The sequence below is a fragment of the Lampris incognitus genome, chromosome 13 (genome assembly GCF_029633865.1).
Source record: "Lampris incognitus isolate fLamInc1 chromosome 13, fLamInc1.hap2, whole genome shotgun sequence".
Taxonomy (NCBI): domain Eukaryota; kingdom Metazoa; phylum Chordata; class Actinopteri; order Lampriformes; family Lampridae; genus Lampris; species Lampris incognitus.
In genome coordinates, this window is record NC_079223.1 from 45315064 (window position 1) to 45335892 (window position 20829).

Genomic DNA, 20829 nt, shown 5'->3' on the forward strand with positions numbered 1-20829 from the left:
AAAAAGACCAACCAGGTGAGCGATGAGGAGAAATGGAACAGAAGGAACATAGTCATCCCGTATGTTTCTGGGGTCTCCGAGAAACTCAGGAGAATTTTCAACAAACACCGCATCCCAGTATACTTCAAACCCAGCAACACACTCCGACAAAGACTGGTTCATCCCAAAGACCGTGTACCACACACCCAAAAAAGCAATCTGGTGTATGCTGTACAATGCAATGAGGATTGCACTGACCTATACATAGGAGAAACCAAACAACCACTACACAAACGGATGGCCCAACACAGAAGGCCAAACTCCTCAGGACAAGACTCAGCAGTTTATCTACACCTAAAGGAAAAGACACACTCCTTCGAGGAGAGCAACGTACACATTTTGGACAGGGAAGATAGATGGTTTGAAAGAGGGGTGAAGGAAGCCATCTATGCGAAACTGGAAAAACCATCCCTCAACAGAGGAGGAGGTCTGCGACACCACCTATCTCCCACTTACAATGCCGTCCTTTCATCTCTACCCAGGAGACTCAAGAAGTTTAGCCTCCAAGAACAACAGTCGGTCACTAACGGCTCCAACGACTCTCATGACCACTGAATGGAGCACTAACAAAGTCGAAACTAACACCCCCAACGACCGTCGCTGCTTAACATTGGATCACAAAGAGCCACGCATATCAATACCTCTGATAACCACGGGCGTTGCTACACATCGGAACACAAAGAGCCATGGACTCATATCTGAGTTTCATCACCAGCCAGTCAGACTAGCTTGGTCTAGTCTGAAAGGCACGAACTGAGGAACCCTCTTGGATGAGAGGCGAAACGTCTTCACGGATATATACCAAGTCCAGTTGCACTCGATTCAATTCCTTTTGATAACCATGACCTGGATGAATGAGAACATTCACATTCACAGACAGAATAACAGTGGAATGAAAATTCAAAATACCTTAATAGTTGTGGCCCTGGCTTGCCTCTGCCATCCTAACATTGACGTTACTGCTGTGGTTTGTGTCATGACTGTGGGGCAGGAGGAAAAGGAAACGAAGACGGGTGTGTGAGCAGACTGACCGGCTGGCAAGCCTGCTACCCCTGCAGGCGCTGGCCTGCTGGCAAGCCAGTCTGTGGAGCTTCTAAACGCCGAAAATGTTTGAGCAAATTTTCTATTCACCATCAATTTTCGTTAAACTGCTGATATTTGAAATGTACATAACTGATTTCTCACCTGAAAATTTCCAAGAAGTGACTTTAATGGTGAAAAAACACACGAAAATTGTAAAAAAAAAAAACTTATCGTTGCTCGCCTCAGCCGTTCTTAGTGTAATGCGAACTTGTGTATTGGGACAGAACTTGGGCTGCGACTGATGACGTTTTACAAAGACGCAAGCACGCAGTCTGAGCAAGGCCCACTGTGTTGCTCTCACGGTGCGATGCTAAACGTTTTCTAAACATCCAGAGTGACAGAACGTTTCAAGGTTTGAGTCATAGAATAGCCATCATCAACTCCCATATTTTCGTAATGTGTGTGTGTGTGGTCTTAATGTGTGTGTGTGTTAGTTAGTTAGTGTAGATAGCGGGACCGAAAACTAAAGCATTTATGATCCTAATTCTTTTTGGAGGTGGTAGGTATTGTTCCAGAGAGTACGGGAAAAATCCCAGAAAATTAAAATTATGCATAATCATTCAAAATATGCATTTTTCTAAAAATGGCTAAAAACCACTTTTCTTGGCATTTCAGATGATTCTGAGCATTTGGGGGGGGAGTTGGAGTGGGGGGGGGGTTTAGGGGCAGGGGGAAGGCGGTTAGCTGGCAGGATGAAGAGGAGGGAGATTTAGACGGGTGGATAACCAAACCGCTACATTGTAGCGGGGTTCTTCTAGTGGTTTGATATTTTACAATAGTTAATTTCTGCGCTGTTTTTCGTTGTTCCAATTGAGCTGACAGAAAGCGAAACAAGTCCTATTTTCGCTTTCCAAAGATAACCAGCCATCAAGGAGAAGAAACTCGAAGGTTGTCAGAGGAAAGAAGAAGAAAATGGATATCAAGGATAAGTCGGGCAGATCTTACAGATGTAAAATTAGAATCATGCAGAAGTCAAGATACGTACTTTTACAAAAGGGGAAAAAGCAGCTTGGTCCTTTAGAAATTGAGGCAACAAGACAAATTGTGTCTGTCCGCATCCATATGGATCATTGGCCTAGTACGGCTAAATTTTACAATGTTACAAGGCATTTTACCAACAGACTACCTCAGTAAAAAGGATAGTGCTGGTATGACAACAGTGGATAAATAAAACTGCCTTGGTTTCTTGTGCATTGATAAATGTGTGACTCAGTAGTTCCTTCACACTGATACAACGTTCAGGTTATATATTATCCATTGTATAAAGCTGTTATATGATTTCTTAAGAAACAAGCATTTAAAAATAAAGACATTTCAAATTTATTTTCAAATGCGTGTCAATCATCATCTGCTGATGACATCTTAAAATTGAACGGTTTGAATATAAATCAGTGCAAGAGGGAGAGAAACTGCTTTTGTTTTGTAAATGTGTTCACATACCGGCTTACCTCATCGATAAGTGCAAGTTTTTCCATATATCTCTCCTTGGTTTTTCCATCTAAAGCTTGCGCATAATTCTTGATCGACGCCATCGCGTAAGTGCCCGAGATTGGCCCAACAGCCGAAGATCCTCAAATCGAAACCGGTCCTTGGCGCCGTCAGGCCCGAACTTTTACCAAATTTATTTGGCAAACCGCTTTTCGAAGAGTGTGTCCCACCTGCCATGTTTTATTTCCGCACGTCTGTCCGACTTTCGCTTAAAATTTCGTTCTTGTAAACGCATATCGACCATGAGAGCGTCGGAGTGAACAGCGGTTGCTAAGGGTTAGCTGACCTGCAACATGGCGGAGACGTCGGTTGACAAAAGGTCAAGTGATCGGGACGACGGTCTAGATTCCCCCCGATTTCGCGGTTTTTTTTGCGTGCGCGTGTCTCTGCGTGCGTGTGGGGGGGCTAAAACGCGATTTCGCGGCAACTTTTCTAAAAAAAAAATGGCAATGCATTTTGCGACGTTTTTAGCCGGGTTTTTTTGCAATAAAATGGCGGAAGCAAGTGAAAATGAAAAAATCGTCTATATATAGATTTTTTTTTAAAAAATTCATTGAAAATCGAGGCAACGTGTTTCGGTGAGACTAAAACCGCGCTGTTCCGACTGTTTTGAATAACCGTAGCGAGAAAGGCTCGGGTTACAAAAACTCTTAAAACACGCTTTATTATTTGTAAACGGAGGACGCACATGGACTCGAACTCACCTTGAAATCTCTCCGCGCTGGCACCAGATCCGCATACGACAGCCTCTCGTTCATGGCGACCCGTCTTGTCCGTTGTCGACGCATTTCGGCCATTTTGCGTGTGCGTTTTTTGCTGTAGGAAGTATTTTGTCAATCGATTTTTCCTTTTTTGTTCCACCGCAACGTTGCAAAATACCGCCGCTTTCGCGCAGAACATCGGGGGATTGCCTTGCGCGGCCTTTGGCAGTATTTCTAGTTGGTAAAAATGCGAGACGTTCGTGGCGCACACGTCTCCGTCTCCGCAGCGCCACCCTCACAAGCGAGACGTCGAGTGAAGCGGACGGAAAACGGAAGAGGGGTTGGTGCCGCGTGGCTCAGTCGTTGGCGCGGGGGGTTGCTATGATTGGTGAAACTCGCGAAACGCTACGATGATTGGGCCAAATTTGCGGGAACGTTGCGGTGATTGGACAACATTGCGAGGTCGCGCAGAATTCAACGGGGATTGGCTGGGCTGGCGTTGACTGCTGCGATCGCGACGTCGCGCAATATGGCGTCGAAGCCCTTTTTTGGCCAGCGAACTCAAAACCGATACCTACCCGTTGTCTGGAACGCAAATACGCCCATTTCACGCTGCGGCCATCTTGGATTTTTTTTTAAAAAAACCAAGCGGTGGGAACTTAGCCACGCCCCCTTCTTACGTCATTGAAAGCGCTGCTGGTAGCAACATGTCGCACTGCTGTGTACCATCCTAAATTCAACTGACATTAAGATGCCATATGGCTAAATGTTTACTCCTCCTGCTATTATTGCAACAGATATTATGTACATGTAGGCCTACTGTATGCATTGAGCTGCAGAGGTTGCATGTACATTTAACGTTACTGTATGCATTGAGCTGCAGAGGTTGCACCATGTACAGCCAGTTAAATAACATTGGGGTGACCAGTTTAACTGTGACTAAAACATTAGAAGGGAGACAGAAGTTTGACGTCGAAAATTTTTTGCTCCCGTTTGTAGTCGCATTGGTGACTTAATAGCGGAAGAAGATGAAGAGGAACATGAGGGAGATAGGTGAGTTGTTACTGTCAGTACAATACAATTTTTCAAACATGTAGATTACTGCATTGTATAATATGTATGTATATATATATATATATATATTCACTAATCTTTCAATAGTGGATAGCTCTGTTCTGACACATCATCTTGATAACAGGAAAATGTGTGGATTTATATTGCTTCCCACATGTATGACATATCCTCATGTGTCCAGTGAGGTTTGGGCGACTCTACCTGATCATGACTACGACGTGAAGCCCCTTTCTGTGGAAGACCAGCTTGACGCAGTAAAGAAACGCATCGCTTTCCTGGAGGACGAAAATAAAAAGCTGAAAAATGAGCGTTTTGGTCTAGAACGCTTCCAGTGTGCGCCCAATCTGATCAGGTTTTACACTGGTTTTAAGGATTACCACACCCTCAAAGCACTCTTCCTAGCTTTACAGCCTACTGCAGAGTCCATGGTGCGATGGACTCAAATGCAAAGGAACAGCCATAACCTAGAACACATTTCTGTGTCTGGCTTCCATGCAGAGCATTTATCGCTGATTGATCAGTTTTTCCCTGTTCTTGTGCCGTGTGAGGCAGGGCTTTTTTGCTCTGGATTTATCTGTACGATTCAATGTGTCGCCGGCCACAGTCAGCAGGAACTGTACGACGTGGGCCAACTATTTGCTCTTTATGTTAGGGACCCTCCCAATATGGCCTAGTAGAGCAGCAGTAAACGAGCTAATGCCACCAGTATTCAGGGAATTCTACCCAAACACAAGAGTGATACTAGACTGCACAGAGATCCGCATCGAGACAGCTAGTTTGAAGGTTTTGAACACCATGACATACTCCCATTATAAAAGTAACACTACACTGAAATCCCTAATTGGGATCCCTCCCTCAGGGTCAGTTAGCCTGGTAAGTAATCTATACACAGGATGTATTTCTGATAAGGAGATAACTAAGAGGTCAGGTGTTCTGGACCTCTTAGAGTCAGGTGATGAGGTCATGGCCGATAAGGGCTTCCTTATCAAAGACCTGCTCGATGAAATAGATGTAAAACTTGTCATCCCTGCATTTTTAGGCCCAAGTGGACAGTTTAGCTGTGATGAGCTCACAGACACACAGAGTATTGCTGGCTTGAGAATACACGTCGAACGGTCAATAAGACTCATAAAGGAGTACCACATTTTTGATGGAGTCATACCCCTTTCACTAAGTGGAACAGTCAACCAACTGTGGACTGTGTGTGCTCTCCTAACAAATTTTCAGGGACCACCGTTTTAAACCTTTGTTAAATTCAGCTGACAAGAAAATAGTGCACACAAACCTTAGATAGATTGAAACATATTTAACTTCATTTCAGTACAGTCCCATTTTTTTAGCCCACACCTTGAGATGAGCAATCACTCTCTTAGTTTAGTAAACAATTGATGATTTGAGTTGGTAGCGAGTTCCAGTTTATTGCTACACCAGAATGACAGTTGACCGAACATATTTTAGTTTAAAATGAACCAACAGTTTTGTTAAAGTTAAAGGACAAAGAATGAAAATATTGTAGATGGGAAAATCCAATGTATAAATATTGAATGTACAGTATAAAAAATTAAATGTATCTTATTTTTTATTTTATTGTGATTAAACAGCTTCTTTGAATACAGCCCTGTGTGTGTGTCTCTCCTCACTGGCACAGGAGAGGCAGAAAGTACTCGAAAAAGAAAAGATCCAGCTTAGTTTTCATATTCTCCCATTCCTCCGCATCGAAGTAGCTTCGCTCCAGGTGGTAGTCATCTCGGCACTTCACAAAAAAGTCACACCACATCATCCCTGTGATTCCCATTTGTCCCATCATCTGATTGTAGTAGCCATGGCTGTGTTTGAGAGCAAAAGATCCATCTGGTCTTAGAGAAAGGTACTTGCACTCCACAAAGCTGTCCACATCAGGACACTTGATTTCCAGCAGTCCCTGAAGCTGACCGGAGTCATCCACCACCTTTCGGTCAGGGGAGGCACCCAAATGTGGGGCGTTGGGGTTGATGGCGAAACCGCAAGTGGAGACCGAGTGTCCAGTTACTTCCTAATACTGTATAGCTGCAACGGGCTCCAACTCAATTCCTCTCATCACGGCCTGTGTCTGCACAGTCCTCTTCGGTCTCTGCATTCTGGCTGCATTGATTTCCGATTGAGTAAGAAGGGGGCGTGGCTAAGGTCCCACCGCTTGGTTTTTTTTCAATCCAAGATGGCCGCGGCGTGAAATGGGCGTGTCGTCGTCTGTTATGAACGCTGTTCGTGGCCGCTACACGCAGGCAACCTTCAGATGCGAGACGCAATGACTTTAAAAAGTGACTTTAAAATTTATAAAAAGCAAACCAAGCAAATGCGTTCTGTCCGCCATTTAAATGTGACTGACTATGAGGCAATGACTACTACTACTACTACTTTTGGCTGCTCCCGTTGGGGGTCGCCACAGCGGATCAACCGGTTTCATTTCTTCCTGTCTTGGGACTTCTTTGAAAAACAGCTAAAAGTGAACATTAATTTCAGAATCCACAGACTGCAACTGATGCAACACAGACAGAAACCAGATGAGAATATTGATGATTTTGTGACCAGAGCCAGAACACTAGCACAGAAATGTCAGTTTTCAGACGAAGAGCTTAACAAGCGTCTGATTGAGCTTATTATTGCTAGCACTCCCCATGATGCCCTGAGGAATGATCTATACAGCAAACCAAAAGGATATTCCTTAGCAGAGGTTCTAGCCGAGGGACGAAAATATGAAGCCCTGACAGCAGGCAATGAACAGTTAGGCAAACTTAGCCTGTCACACAATGAGAGAATCCACGCTGTGGACAGGGACCGCATATGTCGTAACTGTGGGAGAAGCCACAAACCACGTATGATGCATATGATGATGAATGCAATGCGTGTGGCGCAAAAGGTCACTGGGAGCAGTGCTGCAGGAAGGCCAAACGAGAGTACCATGAAAACTCCAGCCAGAGCAGGAGTGGGGGAAGTAAGTCTCACACACCACAAGACAAACAGCACAAGCGCAAAACCCTATAAAGACAAAAGGCAACAGAGCAGGACTCGCATACATGCTGTAGAGAGTAGCAGTGAAACGGACAGTGAGAACGAAAGTACCTACCAGAAACAGTTCCACTCCATAACTATCAGTGAAAAGTGCATGCATAGCATAGACAGCAAGCCGGCCGGAGAGGAGGCGTACACAGTCCTGAAGGTGACACCACCTGACCTACGTGGTCGTGGACACACACTACGTCTGAAGATAGACACAGGTGCATCAGGCAACACACTCCCATTACGTACTGTTGGGAATCACCTTCGTGGTCCTCGTCCCCGGGTCCGTTGATGTGAAGAAAACAGCCACCCCGTTTTAGGAGATTAAAATAATTTTATTGAGTACAGATCTGGAGACACACTGCCAATCCGTCGTGTGTGTCTGACTTCTTTGTGTGTCCTGGTGGGTTATATAGACCCCCCCTGCTTCTCCTTTACGACACCTCTGGTAACCTACTGACCTTAGCAGGGGGTCCTCCTCGTACCAGACACGGTGTCTCTCCCAAGGCCCCAGGGGAGGGCAACCCCCTCCCCTACCCACATTCTTGTGGGAGACCTGTAATATATTGGTCTACATGTATGTGTCTTCTTCACCCTCTGTTCTGGTTACATACATTGGTTACATACTGAGTAATACAAAATACACTCGGATTATATTTAATATCAATCAACAGTACCTTCAAGCAGATGTACGGTGAAAATTCATGCACCCAGAAACGACTGAAAAAAACCAACAGGAGGTTATCTGCATACAGTGGTCACGCCATCCCCTGCCTAGGCACCATTGACATTCCATGCCAGTACAAAGAATCCAAATGGATCAATGCAAAGTTCTACGTTGTAGACGTACCAGCGCCAGCCATAGTTGGGCTGCCAACATGTGAACTGTTAAACCTAGTGATTGTCAATGTAGATGCAGTGACCGAGAAAGGAAATGCAAACCAGGAAAAAGTCAACACAAGACAGACAAAACCCAAAATGACCATATCTAACAGTGCAGACCTAAAGAGAGCATACCCAGACCAGTTTGACAAAATTGGCAACTTCAGTGGAGACGCCAAGCTCTTCCTGAAAAAGGATGCTGAACCATTCATAGACCCACCACGTAAGTGCAGCATTCACATCAAAGACAAACTGAAAGATGAACTGAATAACCTAGTCGAACAAGATGTGTTAAAAAAAGTAGAACAGCACACAGACTGGTGCTCGAGTCTGGCATACAGCACAAAGAAAGACGGTTCCCTTCGTATATGCTTAGACCCCCAAAAGCTTAATGCCAGCCTTAGGAGCTGCCCACACAAGATTCCTACTGTGGAGGAACTGAACCCGAAGTTTGCAAATGCAAAAATATTCAGCAAACTTGACGCAAAAGCTGGATATTGGTCAATACACCTAGAGGAAGAGTCACAACTGCTAACCACATTCCGAACTCCATTAGGTAGATACTGCTGGAAACGTTTGCCATTTGGTCTCAGTGTCTCTCAAGATCTCTTCCAGAATAAGATGGACCAAATCCTGGAGGGGCTTGACGGTGTCGTCAGCATAGCCGATGATATCGCAGTCTACGGAGCGAGCGAAGAGGAGCATGGCAGGAACCTGACCAACCTGATGGAGAGAGCAGCCAAGACAGGTATTGTGTTCAACAGTGACAAGGGCACAATCAAACAGACAAGCATCTCATTCTTTGGCAACCTGTACACAGACAAAGGTATCAAACCTGACCCAGCCAAAATCAGGGACATCCAGAAAATGCCGACACCCCAGAACAAAGGTGAACAGAGCAGATTCTTGGGGATGCTGACCTACCTGTCGCCCTACATCCCAAAGTTCGCAGACAAAGCACACACACTGAGGGCGCTGCTGAAAAGTGACGTGCCTTGGACATGGGACACTGACTACCAAAAGAGCTTTGAGGACCTGAAATCAGTTATCACCGAACATGACTGCCTGAAGTACTATGATCCAAGCACACCTCTGACACTTGAGGTCGATGCATCACAGAAAGGACTGGGCGTGGCATTAGTGCAGAACAACAGACCCATAGCTTTTGGATCAAAGACACTGGACGACTGCCAATCCAGGTACAGCAACATAGAGTGAGAAATGCTGGCCAAGTGGCCATAGTCTATGGAATGCAGTGATACCATACCTAACTGTATGAGAAGTCATTCATTGTAGTTACAGACCACAAACCCCTCATTGCCATATGCACAAAGCCACTGCATGCCGCCCCGCCACGGCTTCAGCGAATGCTGATAAAAACACAAGGACACAACTACGAGGTCACGTATCGACCAGGAAACCAGATGGTCCTGGCAGACACACTCAGCCGACTACCCAACCCTGAGAACAACAGCAACTTTGAGCAGGACGAGCGCATTGACGGAATAGAGGCAGAAGTCGAGGATCCAGAGATGCTCACTGTTGCAATGATAAACTTCTCTCCCGAGAAACAGGACGCACTCCGCACGGAAATCACCAACGACCCCAGACTCAATGCACTGAAAGGGCTGATCCACCAGGGATGGCCAGACAACATCAAAGCTCTACCAAGACAACGACGTGAGTACTGGTCATTCAGAGATGAGCTCGCAGTTGAAGCAGGAGTCATATTCAAAGGCAGACAGGTGCTCATCCCAGACTCCATGACTGATTCTATACTTGAACAGCTGCATGTAGGACACCAGGGCATCAAAAAGACACGGCGACTGGCGAGAGAAAGTGTCTACTGGATCAGAATGAACGATGACATCGAAAGAGTCTGCAGGTCATGTAGTGTATGCGTGGAACATCAGGATGCAAATCCAAAGCAACCTCTCAACCCACACAACACACCGTCAAAACCATGGCAATCCCTAGCTTGTGATCTATTCGAGATCAATGGACATCAGTATTTACTGATTGTGAACAGATATTCTAAGTTCCCTCTAGTGGATGAAGAGCGCATGCCTGTGTCCAGCCAGGCAGTTGCACAAAAAATGGAAATGTACATGTCTCTTTTTGGAAGGCCTGACGAGATACTTACAGATAATGGATCCCAGTACACAGGGCACGCGTTCCAGAAATTCACGGCTGACTGGGGAATCAGGCACGTGACAAGCTCAGCCCACTATCCAAAAAGCAATGGATTCATTGAGAGGCATGTACGACACATCAAATCCATCGTGAAGAAAACCATGAGACAAGGAGGTAACATACAAGTGGCCTTACTACAGGTCAGAGCAACACCCATCGACAGTAAACTACCATCACCAGCAGAACTGATCTTCAGAGGGCCAGTCACCACCCTGCTGCTGAGTCGAGGGGACCCAGGCAAGGAGGAAAACCGACTCCACCTGGAGCAGAGAACAGCAGACATGAAGGAACATCATGACTGCAGCAGCGGCAGAGAACTACCTCCACTCGGTCCCAGACAGCACATATCTGTCCTAAACAAGGAAAAAGGGACTTGGTATCCAGCCACCGTCGTACAAAAGTGCGATGAGCCAAGGAGCTACATTGTGCAAACATCAAATGGGAACAAACTCAGACGTGGCAGGAGCCACCTGCGGGAAATTCACCACCCCCGTGCACTGAGGAGCGCAAGAACCCGCTTCACACAAAACAGTACGCACAAAATATGGAAGAGCTGTTTCCAAACCAGCTCACTACAAGGACTATGAGTAGAGACAATCACACACAAAATGAGGACTCTGAATATGTTTATTGTTTTGTGAGATGGAAAATTCTGAGTTGTGTTGTCTAAAAAAAGAAGAGAAAAGAGAGAAGGCAACCTCTGTAATGACTGTACAATGTTGATCAATGATTGTACCACATTGGAATTGTGTGATAGGTTAGTTTATACATATAACCGAATGTTATTGAGTATTTTGATACTGAAAAACTTGAGAAGTGTTGTTAAATGCACTAGTTGACTGCTACATAGTGATGTTTACACTGATTGATCAGATGTTACATTCTGCACAATTCTGACAAGTGTTATTCGAATGTATGTTATTGCATGCAGTTCTGTCAAGGATGTTTTAGTTACATTGTTTGAAGCCAGCAGGACATTCCAGTTAAACAGGGGGTATGTAATGATATAATGTTATGTATATCCACTGGAACTACACTAGGTGTTATGTACTACCCGGACTGTTATTATGGTTACGCCACTACCATGTATGGCTATTACGTCTGCCTACTGAGCCACAATTAAACCTGAGTTCTATAACCCGGTGTGGTCATTGATCCTCTACCAATACTACCCCAAGTATTACTTCAAATATGACAAAAGGAATGATGCCTTATGACGAGTTAGTACCTCAGATGCCTTCACTTTACATAGACAGTCTCGATTTTACGGAGAAAAAAAGTGCACAAACAAAACTGCAAGGGGTGCCCTTATCTCTGTACTCTTTCCTTTCAATTAAAAAAATATCCTAAAGAGATCGTAGTATTAGAACCAGATACCTCACTCTCCCTATTTCACCAAAAGCGAAATAAACTCATTTTAAAATGATAAATGGTATTTATCCTTGTAATGAGTTTCTGAGACAAAGATTTAACATTGAAAAAACAATTGTATGTTTTGTGATTCTGTTATCGAAACGTTAGAACATTTGTTTTTTTACTTGTAATTATACTAGAGCCTTTTGGAAATTATTTCAAAATTGGATATCTGAAAAGGACTCTCATTTGCCTAATTTAGATTATAAGGATATTAAATTTGGAGTTATAATGGGAGGGTAAAAATATGGAAATGTTGTACAATAGCTTGATTATTATGGCTAAACAAATTATCCATGGATCTAGATTTATTAATGCCAAGCCACTATTCTTAGTCTTCGTGAATGAATTAATATATTTTAAGAAAGCACTGAAATGTATACAAACAAAACAAGCTTTGCATATTTACAGAAACACATATGTTGATTTCTGATTAGACCTCTGTCTTTTTATTATTATTTTTTCCTTATTTTTTGTGAAATACAAAAAAATTTGTAATAGCTCAGTCTGAGTTGTACCATTTGCTAATTTGTTATCGTTATGGCCAGATTTTGTTTATATAATAATGGTATTACAAATTAAAAAAAATGAGGGTTCTGTCCACCATCAGTTTTTTTTCCCCAACGGAAGTTCTGCTACGTCACGTTCAGTTCAGTTCTCAAACCTGTCAAAATGCAGACACCGGTTCTCAAAATGCACCAAGGGAGAACTGGCTCCGCACCGGCACCATTCTGGTGGATAAGAGGTATCTGACTCCCCGTTCAAACCAGCATTCATACCTATCGAGGATGTGCACATCCTCATCCTTGAAAGAGTGGCCACTGGCCTGTAGATGGTGTAGACTGTGGAGTCCTGGCCTGGCGTGTTAGCTCTTCTGTGTTGTGCCATCCTCTTGGTCAGCGTCTGTTTGGTTTCCCCGATGTACAAATCACGGCAATCCTCCTAGCACTTAACAGCATACACTATACTGCTGTTTTTGCCGGGGGACCTGGCAACCAAACTTCACATCTCAGTTACTTTCAAACCCCAAAAGATGCTGCGCCAGAAATTGGTCCACCCCAAGGATCGGGTTTCCTGACACAAACGATAAACGTTGTGTCCAGATCAACTGATTTAACTTTCTGTTTTGTCCTTACCTGGATTATTGAGCACGCATGAAGACATTATACATCTACATTGAATGAGGGGGACAGCCCGGCCAACAGTAGGGGGCGGTCGTTGGTAACCCAGGCCTCGACCAATCCGGTATGGACATCTTATGATCCGCATTATTTGATTGGTGGTTGAAGGTGGCTGTCATGCCAGAGGAAGATGCAGAGGACAGGAAGAGATGGAAACGGATGATCTGCTGTGGCGACCCCTAATGGGAGCAGCCGACAGTAGAAAAAGAGGGGGAAGAGCCAGGGCATATACATTTCATTGCATTTATGACAGTAAACTGAACTTGAACTAAAGTGAACTTGGTTCATAATTTTCAAAGCCAGGTTATGGTTGACTAAGTTTTTCAATCAGCTAAAGGTGTAACAAAAAGAAGGAATAATAGCATTCCCTACTCTAAGGATCATCATGGAAATTTTAGTCAACAACCTAGCATATGGTGTCACACAAGGAAAGAAGGTATATCCTTTCAATCAACAGCAATATTTTTTTCTCAGTTACTCAAAACCATTACAGATTCTTCTTTTTTTTTGCAAAATGTACAAATTAAAATTGTCCACCCACAAAATGTCTGCATCACGTTGAGAATACAAATAAAGGCAAAGTTGGTATTGGCCATCATAGCTCCGGCTGTGCTACTTGTGATGACAAATTTAGCAAACAGTTTTACTGGAACACACATGGCACTGCTGTATGCAGACCGCATCTGATCTGGACACTGTGCATGTACTCACAGAGACAGCTGTACCATAAGACACTCTTGTGCACTTGCTTTAGTGCCAAATACTAATTCTTCTTAGCATCTATCTTCCATTGGTATTGTGATTTTTTTTTTTTGCAGCATCCAAGTAATTATGACAACAGATTTGAGATCAGGAAGTGGGCTGGGGATAGCTGGATCTTTGAACATCTTGGTTCTCAGCCAGATTTTCTCCTGCTCTACTTGTCTTTGAAACTGGCCTGTCTCTTCTCCACAAATGCCGACATGCCTTCCTTACGATCCTCCTGAAGGCACAAACAGACATGCGGATCAATGTCATATCTCTCTTTCTCTCTCCCTCTCTCTCAAATTCAAATGGCTTTATTGGCATGACGTAACAATGTAAATATTGCCAAGTCTCTCTCACCGTGGCGAACGTAGAGTGGAACAACCGTTTCTCCAGCCGATTCCCCTCTGCCAAAGTCAGTTCATAAGCTGCAATTAGAGATATATCAACAAATTAAAAAAAACAAAAACAAAGCCACAGGTCAAAAACCAACTCAAACCAAAGTTGCTGCTTGGTTTTAAGGATTTCAGGTTCAAACAGAATGGCAGAATGAACCTGGCGCACCTGCGTTAACAGCCTCCTTTGCCATGGCCGACACCAGCTTGGAATTACTTGCAATTTTCTCTCCACACTTTATAGCTTCCAACACTAGTTGGTCCACTGGACAAATTTTACTGACAAGACCTGAGAGACAAAAAATAAATAAATAAATAATCTGCTCTGCTTAGAGAAACTAGCTGTGTGCAGCACGTAATTGGATTCCAGGTATGAGGATTTATTTTTCAATCAATTAAAAACAAACCTTTATCTTGATGTTTGACCTCATTAGACTCAAAGGGTGATTCAACTGGATTAATCAGTTTCAATTACAAAATTCTGATGAGCCCATGCTTAGATGCTGTCTCCAGGGTCAGGCGTGTGTCTATAAAGAGAAGTCTTTTACCTGACTGCTTGGCTTCCTGGGCATTGATCTTATCTCCTGTTAGCACCATTTCCATAGCCAGGGATTTCCCCACTGCACGGGTCAACCGCTGAGTACCACCCGCCCCTGGAGAGAAGAACAGAAATGAAAAAAACAGGCAGATCCATGTTAAACTGACCAACAAATAAGGCACTGAAGTTCACAAAGGAATAATGATAAGTGGGAGAATGGTTTACCAGGAATGGTCCCCAGCAGGATTTCCGGTTGGCCAAACTGAGCCTTCTCTCCGGCATAGATGATGTCACACATCATTGCCAACTCACAGCCTCCACCCAGCTAGAAACAGCAGAAGACAAACTATGTAGAGAAAAATAGGAGCACCTAGACAACAGTCAGAGATTTTCAACTAAAGTACGCTGTCCGTTTGAGAACTTTGAATTCGACTCCATTTAGGAGATTTGGACAGGAAAAGTTCAATATGTCACAAGGCTTGATGTGAGATACTCACAGCAAACCCATTGACAGCAGCGATCACAGGCTTCTTCACTGTGGAAACTCTGTTCCAGTGGGACAGGAAGTTTCCACCGTAACACTCCTGAAAGGTTCTGTTCTGCATCTCTTTTATGTCCGCCCCCGCTGAAAATGCAACACAAACCTCAAATGGGGCAATTCTGGGCTTTCTAATTACATTTGGATACAACTAGTATACTTAACGTCTCACGAATATGTGGACCACACATATTCTGGCACGTATACACACACACTCAGTCCCCTCACCAGCAAAGGCTCTGTCGCTGCCTGTGATAACAATCGCTCCAACGCCTCCATCAGCTTCGAAGTCATCAAGAGCCTGTCCCACCTCTGACATCAGCCCGTCGCACAGAGCGTTGAGAGCCTTTGGCCGGTTAAGTTGAATAAAACCGACATTCTGCTTCTCACCACGCTTTTCCACTATGATGTAGTCATACTGACCACCTGGATGGACAGAAAACCCCAGAGACAAATGAATTGCACACCTTTAGATGCCTATCATCTGGCACCAAGCACCACGATGACACACAGAGAAGGGTGGTATTTAGAAATCAGCATTCTGTTATCATTCATGTTACTGAGCGATCTTAATGGCACAAAATGAGTTTAAAGATACTGGTATGTGTAGGTTCTGAATGATTTATCAGTTTAATAGTGAACTTTCTGATGTGTGAGTGTAACAGTTAAAATGACACAAATAGATGTGGGCTGATCCACTTCAGGGTGCCGGCAATGCAGTTTATCAAATAATCTACTAAAGTGGTCCGAGTTTAACTGACCCTTCTCTAGACCCTAACGATTAAACATGGCCATCAGGAGGTGAGATAAGGCAAGTCCTGGTTAATCATTCCAGAAAATGTGAAGAATCAACACACTAACAACCTCATGTCCAGAACTTAGCATGTGCCCCTCATACGTATGTCTTGTGGGGCAAACGCTACAACCACTTATAAAATACTACAAGTTCAAGGTTATATTTTTGCCAAAAACTGCATCTTTTGCCCGTAGGTGTAATATCCTGTAGCTAGATATAGCCTAGGATGTAACTGGCTGACACGACGCCTCATTTGCATACGTCAGGGTTATACGAGGATGCTTGCTGCATGACTAAAACACACAAGATGGACGCTGCAATAAAGAGTAGTCAGACGTGATATCGTCTCCTGTCAAGTTCCTATAAGACCACTGTAAGAGTGACTATAGCGAAACCACAAAGTATTACATGGTGTCAGAATAGTGGACTCATCGTCTACCATTCGAAATGGATTCCTCGAGTGTTCCAGTACCGAGATTGGATTGGGACTCGACCAGTTTACCGGAGTCGTGGAGAAGGTTCAAGCAACATGTGCAGCTAATGTTCACTGGACCGTTGACGGCAACGAGCGAGGAGGATAAGTGCAGCTACCTCCTTCTGTGGGTCAGAGACAAAGGACGGCATATTTTCAATACATGGACACTGACAGCGGACCAGGCCAAAGGTACTGCAAACGTACTATGATAAATTCGAGGAGTATGTTATCCCGAAAGCTAACCCGATCTTTGCTAGATATAAATTTCAAGAGAGAATGCAAGGTGCTAGCGAATTGTTTGGACAATTCGTTACAGACTTGAAACTGCTAGTCAAAGACTGCGGCTATGCTAACGCAAACAGAATGGTTAGGGACCGTATTGTTTTCACAACCAACCCGCCTAAAGTCCGAGAGAAACCGCTTAGCCATGGAGCTACACTACACTTAGCAACCAACTTGCCTAAAGTCACACATCCACTGCTCTATCCCATTGGAATAGAGCAGTGGATGTGTGATTTGGTTTAGACAACGGTACTGTTCTAAGATATGCATTTGCATGCACATACATATAATGTATATATAGGTACATTGGGTATGCGTTTATGTTGGTGGGTATGCGTGCAAATATAACAATGTGTGGGTGCATGCACCCTGGACTGTGGCCTCGCGAGGTGCAGGTGGCGTTTGAGGGCAGATTGTCATGTTGACTTGGTGCATTACCAATTGTCCATACCTTCTTTTTTTTTTGGTTATGTATGTTTTATGTATGTACAAGTATTTTGTACTTTGTATTTGCTTATTTAATTCACTCATTTATTATCATTATTATTATTGCTGTTGTTGTGGTTGTTTGTGATGTTAGCTATTAGGGGGGAGACAATGTCTTCCCCTTTTATACACATATATATATTTTTTTTCTTCTTTGTATTGTGTGCTTTTGTTGAGATGCAGGGGTTGGGTGGGGTGGAAGGGTGGGTGAGAAAAGGAAATATGAAAAATGGTGACTTGTATTCCCAGTCTTGTTTGTTGTTTGCTTGTTTTTCACGAATAAAAAATATATATTCAAAAAAAAGAAAGAAATATGACATCGCCATCATCAGTCGTCCAGGTAAAGATATTCCTGTCGCAGACACTCTCTCCAGGAAGTCAATAGCCTTCAGTGACCACACTCTGAGCGAGGGCATGGATACTCAGGTTCACACAGTCATCAACAACCTGCCAGTGAGTGACAGAAAGCTTGCTTACATCAGAGCAGCAACTGAACAGGATGCTCAGCTCACCGTGTTGAAGCAGACGACACTGTCAGGATGGCCTGAGGTGAGAAAAAGATGCCCGCCCATCATAGCTGAATACTGGAACCACAGGGACGAAGCATCCGAAATGGATGGAATAATATTCAGAGGTGAGAAAATCATCATCCCACACTCTCTCAGAGCAAACATGCTTACATGCATACACACTCCACACCTGGGCAAGGAGAAAAGTAAGCAGAGAGCCAGAGACATCCTGTTCTGGCCAGGAATGGGAAATTAAATCGAAGCCATGGTGGAGAAGTGCGCCATCTGCCTTGAACATCGAAAATCAAACCCAAAAGAGCCAATGATGTCACACGAAATTCCAGAGAGGCCGTGGCAAGTCATTGCCACTGATCTGTTTTCCTGGAAGGGAGAGGACTATGTAGTAGCTGTTGATTACTAGCAGGTACTTCGAGCTTGAGAGGCTGTATTCTATCACCTAATCAGCGGTGATCCGAAAGCTGAAAGCCATGTTCTCCCGGAATGGCGTTCCTGAAGAGGTCATCTCAGATAACGGCCCGCAATATAGCTCACAGGAATTCAAGAACTTTGCGAGTGCATGGGACTTTAAACACACAACAACAAGCCCCCACTACCCGCAAAGCAATGGGCTTGCAGAAAAAACAGTCCAGACCGCCAAAGCGATGCTGGACAAGGCACAGACTGAAAAGACAGATCCCTACCTCAGTCTGCTGGAGTACCGGAACACTCCAGTAGATGGCTTCAAGTCACCAGCACAGCTGCTTATGAGCCGAAGGTTGAGATCCATTCTCCCCACCACAGCGACACACCTGCAAACCCAGGTCGTCTGCCAAAAGTCAGTGAGAGAGAGGCGACAACAGCGGCAACTCCAGCAGCGCCAGTACTACAACCGAAATGCCAGGCTGCTGTCAGCATTGCAGGCTGGAGACACTGTACGCTACCAACTGGAAAATGGACAGTGGAAACCTGCAACCATCCTTAAACATGCAGATACGGTCAGGTCTTACCACATCCGCACTGCTGAGGGCCAAACTTGCCGCCGCAACCGCCGTTGCCTGCTGCAGAACAAAGAATGCGAGCTACAACACAAAGCTGAAGTGTGTGACGGGCTGGACATTCAAACAACCCAGAATTTACCTGCAGACACCACTGGCACTGAGGACTCTGCCATTGACGGGCAAACACTTTGTGTCATTACCAGGTCTGGGCACAGAGTCAAGCCGAGAAAAGTGCTGGACTTGTAATTGTAAAGAGTGTAGGCCGATCACTGCCCTATAAAAAAAAAAGAAAAGAAAAAAAATCCTGTTGCAATGTTCATTGTAAGCTGAAATGTGCTTGTTCAACATACCTATTACTTACCTGTTCTGCAAGGAGAAAAGGGGCAATGCACTGTTTAGCATAGTGTTCAAGTGAAACTTTGAAAGCTGAAAGTATTATTATGATTAGATCTGCATTAGTTGTTGTCATGTACTTCAAGTGATAAACTGTTGTCACAGAGTTACTAAACAGTTATTTTCTAATGTTATGTTCTTTCATTACAAAAGAAGGGGGATGTAATATCCTGTAGCTAGACATAGCCTAGGATATAATTGGCTGACACGACACCTCATTTGCATTTGAGGATGCTTGCTGCATGACTAAAACACACCAGATGGACCCTGCAATAAAGAGTAGTCAGATGTGATATCGTCTGCTGTCAATTTCCTACAAGACCACTATAGTGAAACTATAGTGAAACCACAAAGCATTACAGTAGGTAGTTAACTAACATAAGAAAGTGCCACAATAAAATCTGCATCTTTTTGGAACCAGATCCTCATTAAGGCCAACCAGGCACTGTAGAACTATTGATATGTTTACAATAAACACATGTCTATTGGAGACACAATTTATATAAGGGATTTTTTTAAAACAAATGCAAGGCCATCCATTGTCTTAATCCCTTATCCTGCTCTTGGGGATGCTGGAGCCTATTCCAGCAGTCATTGGGCAGGGAGACACCCTGGACAGGCCGCCAGGCCATCACAGGGCCCACAGGCCATCACAGGGCCCACACACACACATTCCTAGGGACAATTTAGCACCGCCAATTCACCTGACCTACATGTCTTTGGACTGTGGAAGGAAACCGGAGCCCCCGGAGGAAACCCACGCAGACACGGGGAGAACATGCAAACTCCACACAGAGGACGACCCCCAAGGTTGGACAACGCCGGGACTCGAACCCAGGACCTTCTTGCTTGCGAGACGACTGCGCCACCGTGCCGCCACAAATGCAACGACTTAACTGTATTCCCAAAATATGACTATAACGATGTCTAATGTTGCCATACCGCGTCTATTTCATGAAATCATCAATAGTTCATCATTCAAGACTGAAAAGGGGAATACTGCATTGAAAAACAATATAGAGAAGATCTCGCCGTTTTAACAGTTAATGGGAATCTCGGGCAGGAAAAGTTTGGGAACCTCTGTTGCAGATCACCCAACAGATGCAACGTGTGACTGAACCAAGAAACGGGTTCTCCCTTTCATCACACCAATTTGCCATTGCGTAAAAGTCACCCATCGTTTTTTACCTGACACAGGATCCATGAAAGCGCATCATTACGCGTCGGTGTTATGTTGGAAAGCCCGGCACGCCACGGGAGTCGTCGCACACTGAGTGACGCAGGCTCCGTGACATTGTGACAGGGACACTGGACGTGGGTAAAACAAAACGGAGGCCGAAATGTGGTTTGAAACGTATTACCTGAGCTGTACTGACGCGCCGCTGCGGAGATGCAGGCTGCGACGGGTCTGGAGGGCTTCAGGAGCAGGTACGCGGCGCGGCAGAACAAGGCCATGACAGCAGCGACGAGCGGCCTCTCGTTGTCGTCGATGAAGTGTCTTCTTCGCGGTCTCTTCATGGGACGTTAAACGCTCTCTACCGCCACCTGGTGCATTCGGAGCCCCGCACAGTACTTCAGATGGACA

The 20829-nt window shown here is 44.5% G+C and overlaps 1 protein-coding gene across 1 annotated transcript; it reads right to left on the bottom strand.

Annotated features, from left to right (window-relative positions):
• Window positions 1-11972: 11972 nt before the first annotated feature.
• echs1 (enoyl CoA hydratase, short chain, 1, mitochondrial) lies at window positions 11973-20743 on the bottom strand. Its single transcript, XM_056292449.1, has 8 exons — window positions 20606-20743; window positions 15534-15731; window positions 15265-15392; window positions 14993-15092; window positions 14778-14882; window positions 14399-14518; window positions 14195-14262; window positions 11973-14072 (listed from the first exon to the last, which is right to left on the bottom strand). The coding sequence occupies exons 1-8, from the start codon at window positions 20697-20699 to the stop codon at window positions 14007-14009; spliced, it is 879 nt and encodes a 292-aa protein (XP_056148424.1). The 5' UTR covers window positions 20700-20743; the 3' UTR covers window positions 11973-14006.
• Between the last annotated feature and the right edge of the window lie 86 nt (window positions 20744-20829).

Bases quoted from the DNA above. Each gene is read 5' to 3' on its own strand.
- echs1 (XM_056292449.1), bottom strand. From the start codon at position 20,699: ATGGCCTTGTTCTGCCGCGCCGCGTACCTGCTCCTGAAGCCCTCCAGA. The intron at 15,393-15,533 runs GTGAGGGGACTG...TTGCATTTTCAG, and splicing joins CAGCGACAGAGCCTTTGCTG to CGGGGGCGGACATAAAAGAG. The intron at 14,263-14,398 runs GTGCGCCAGGTT...CTCTAATTGCAG, and splicing joins AAAGGAGGCTGTTAACGCAG to CTTATGAACTGACTTTGGCA.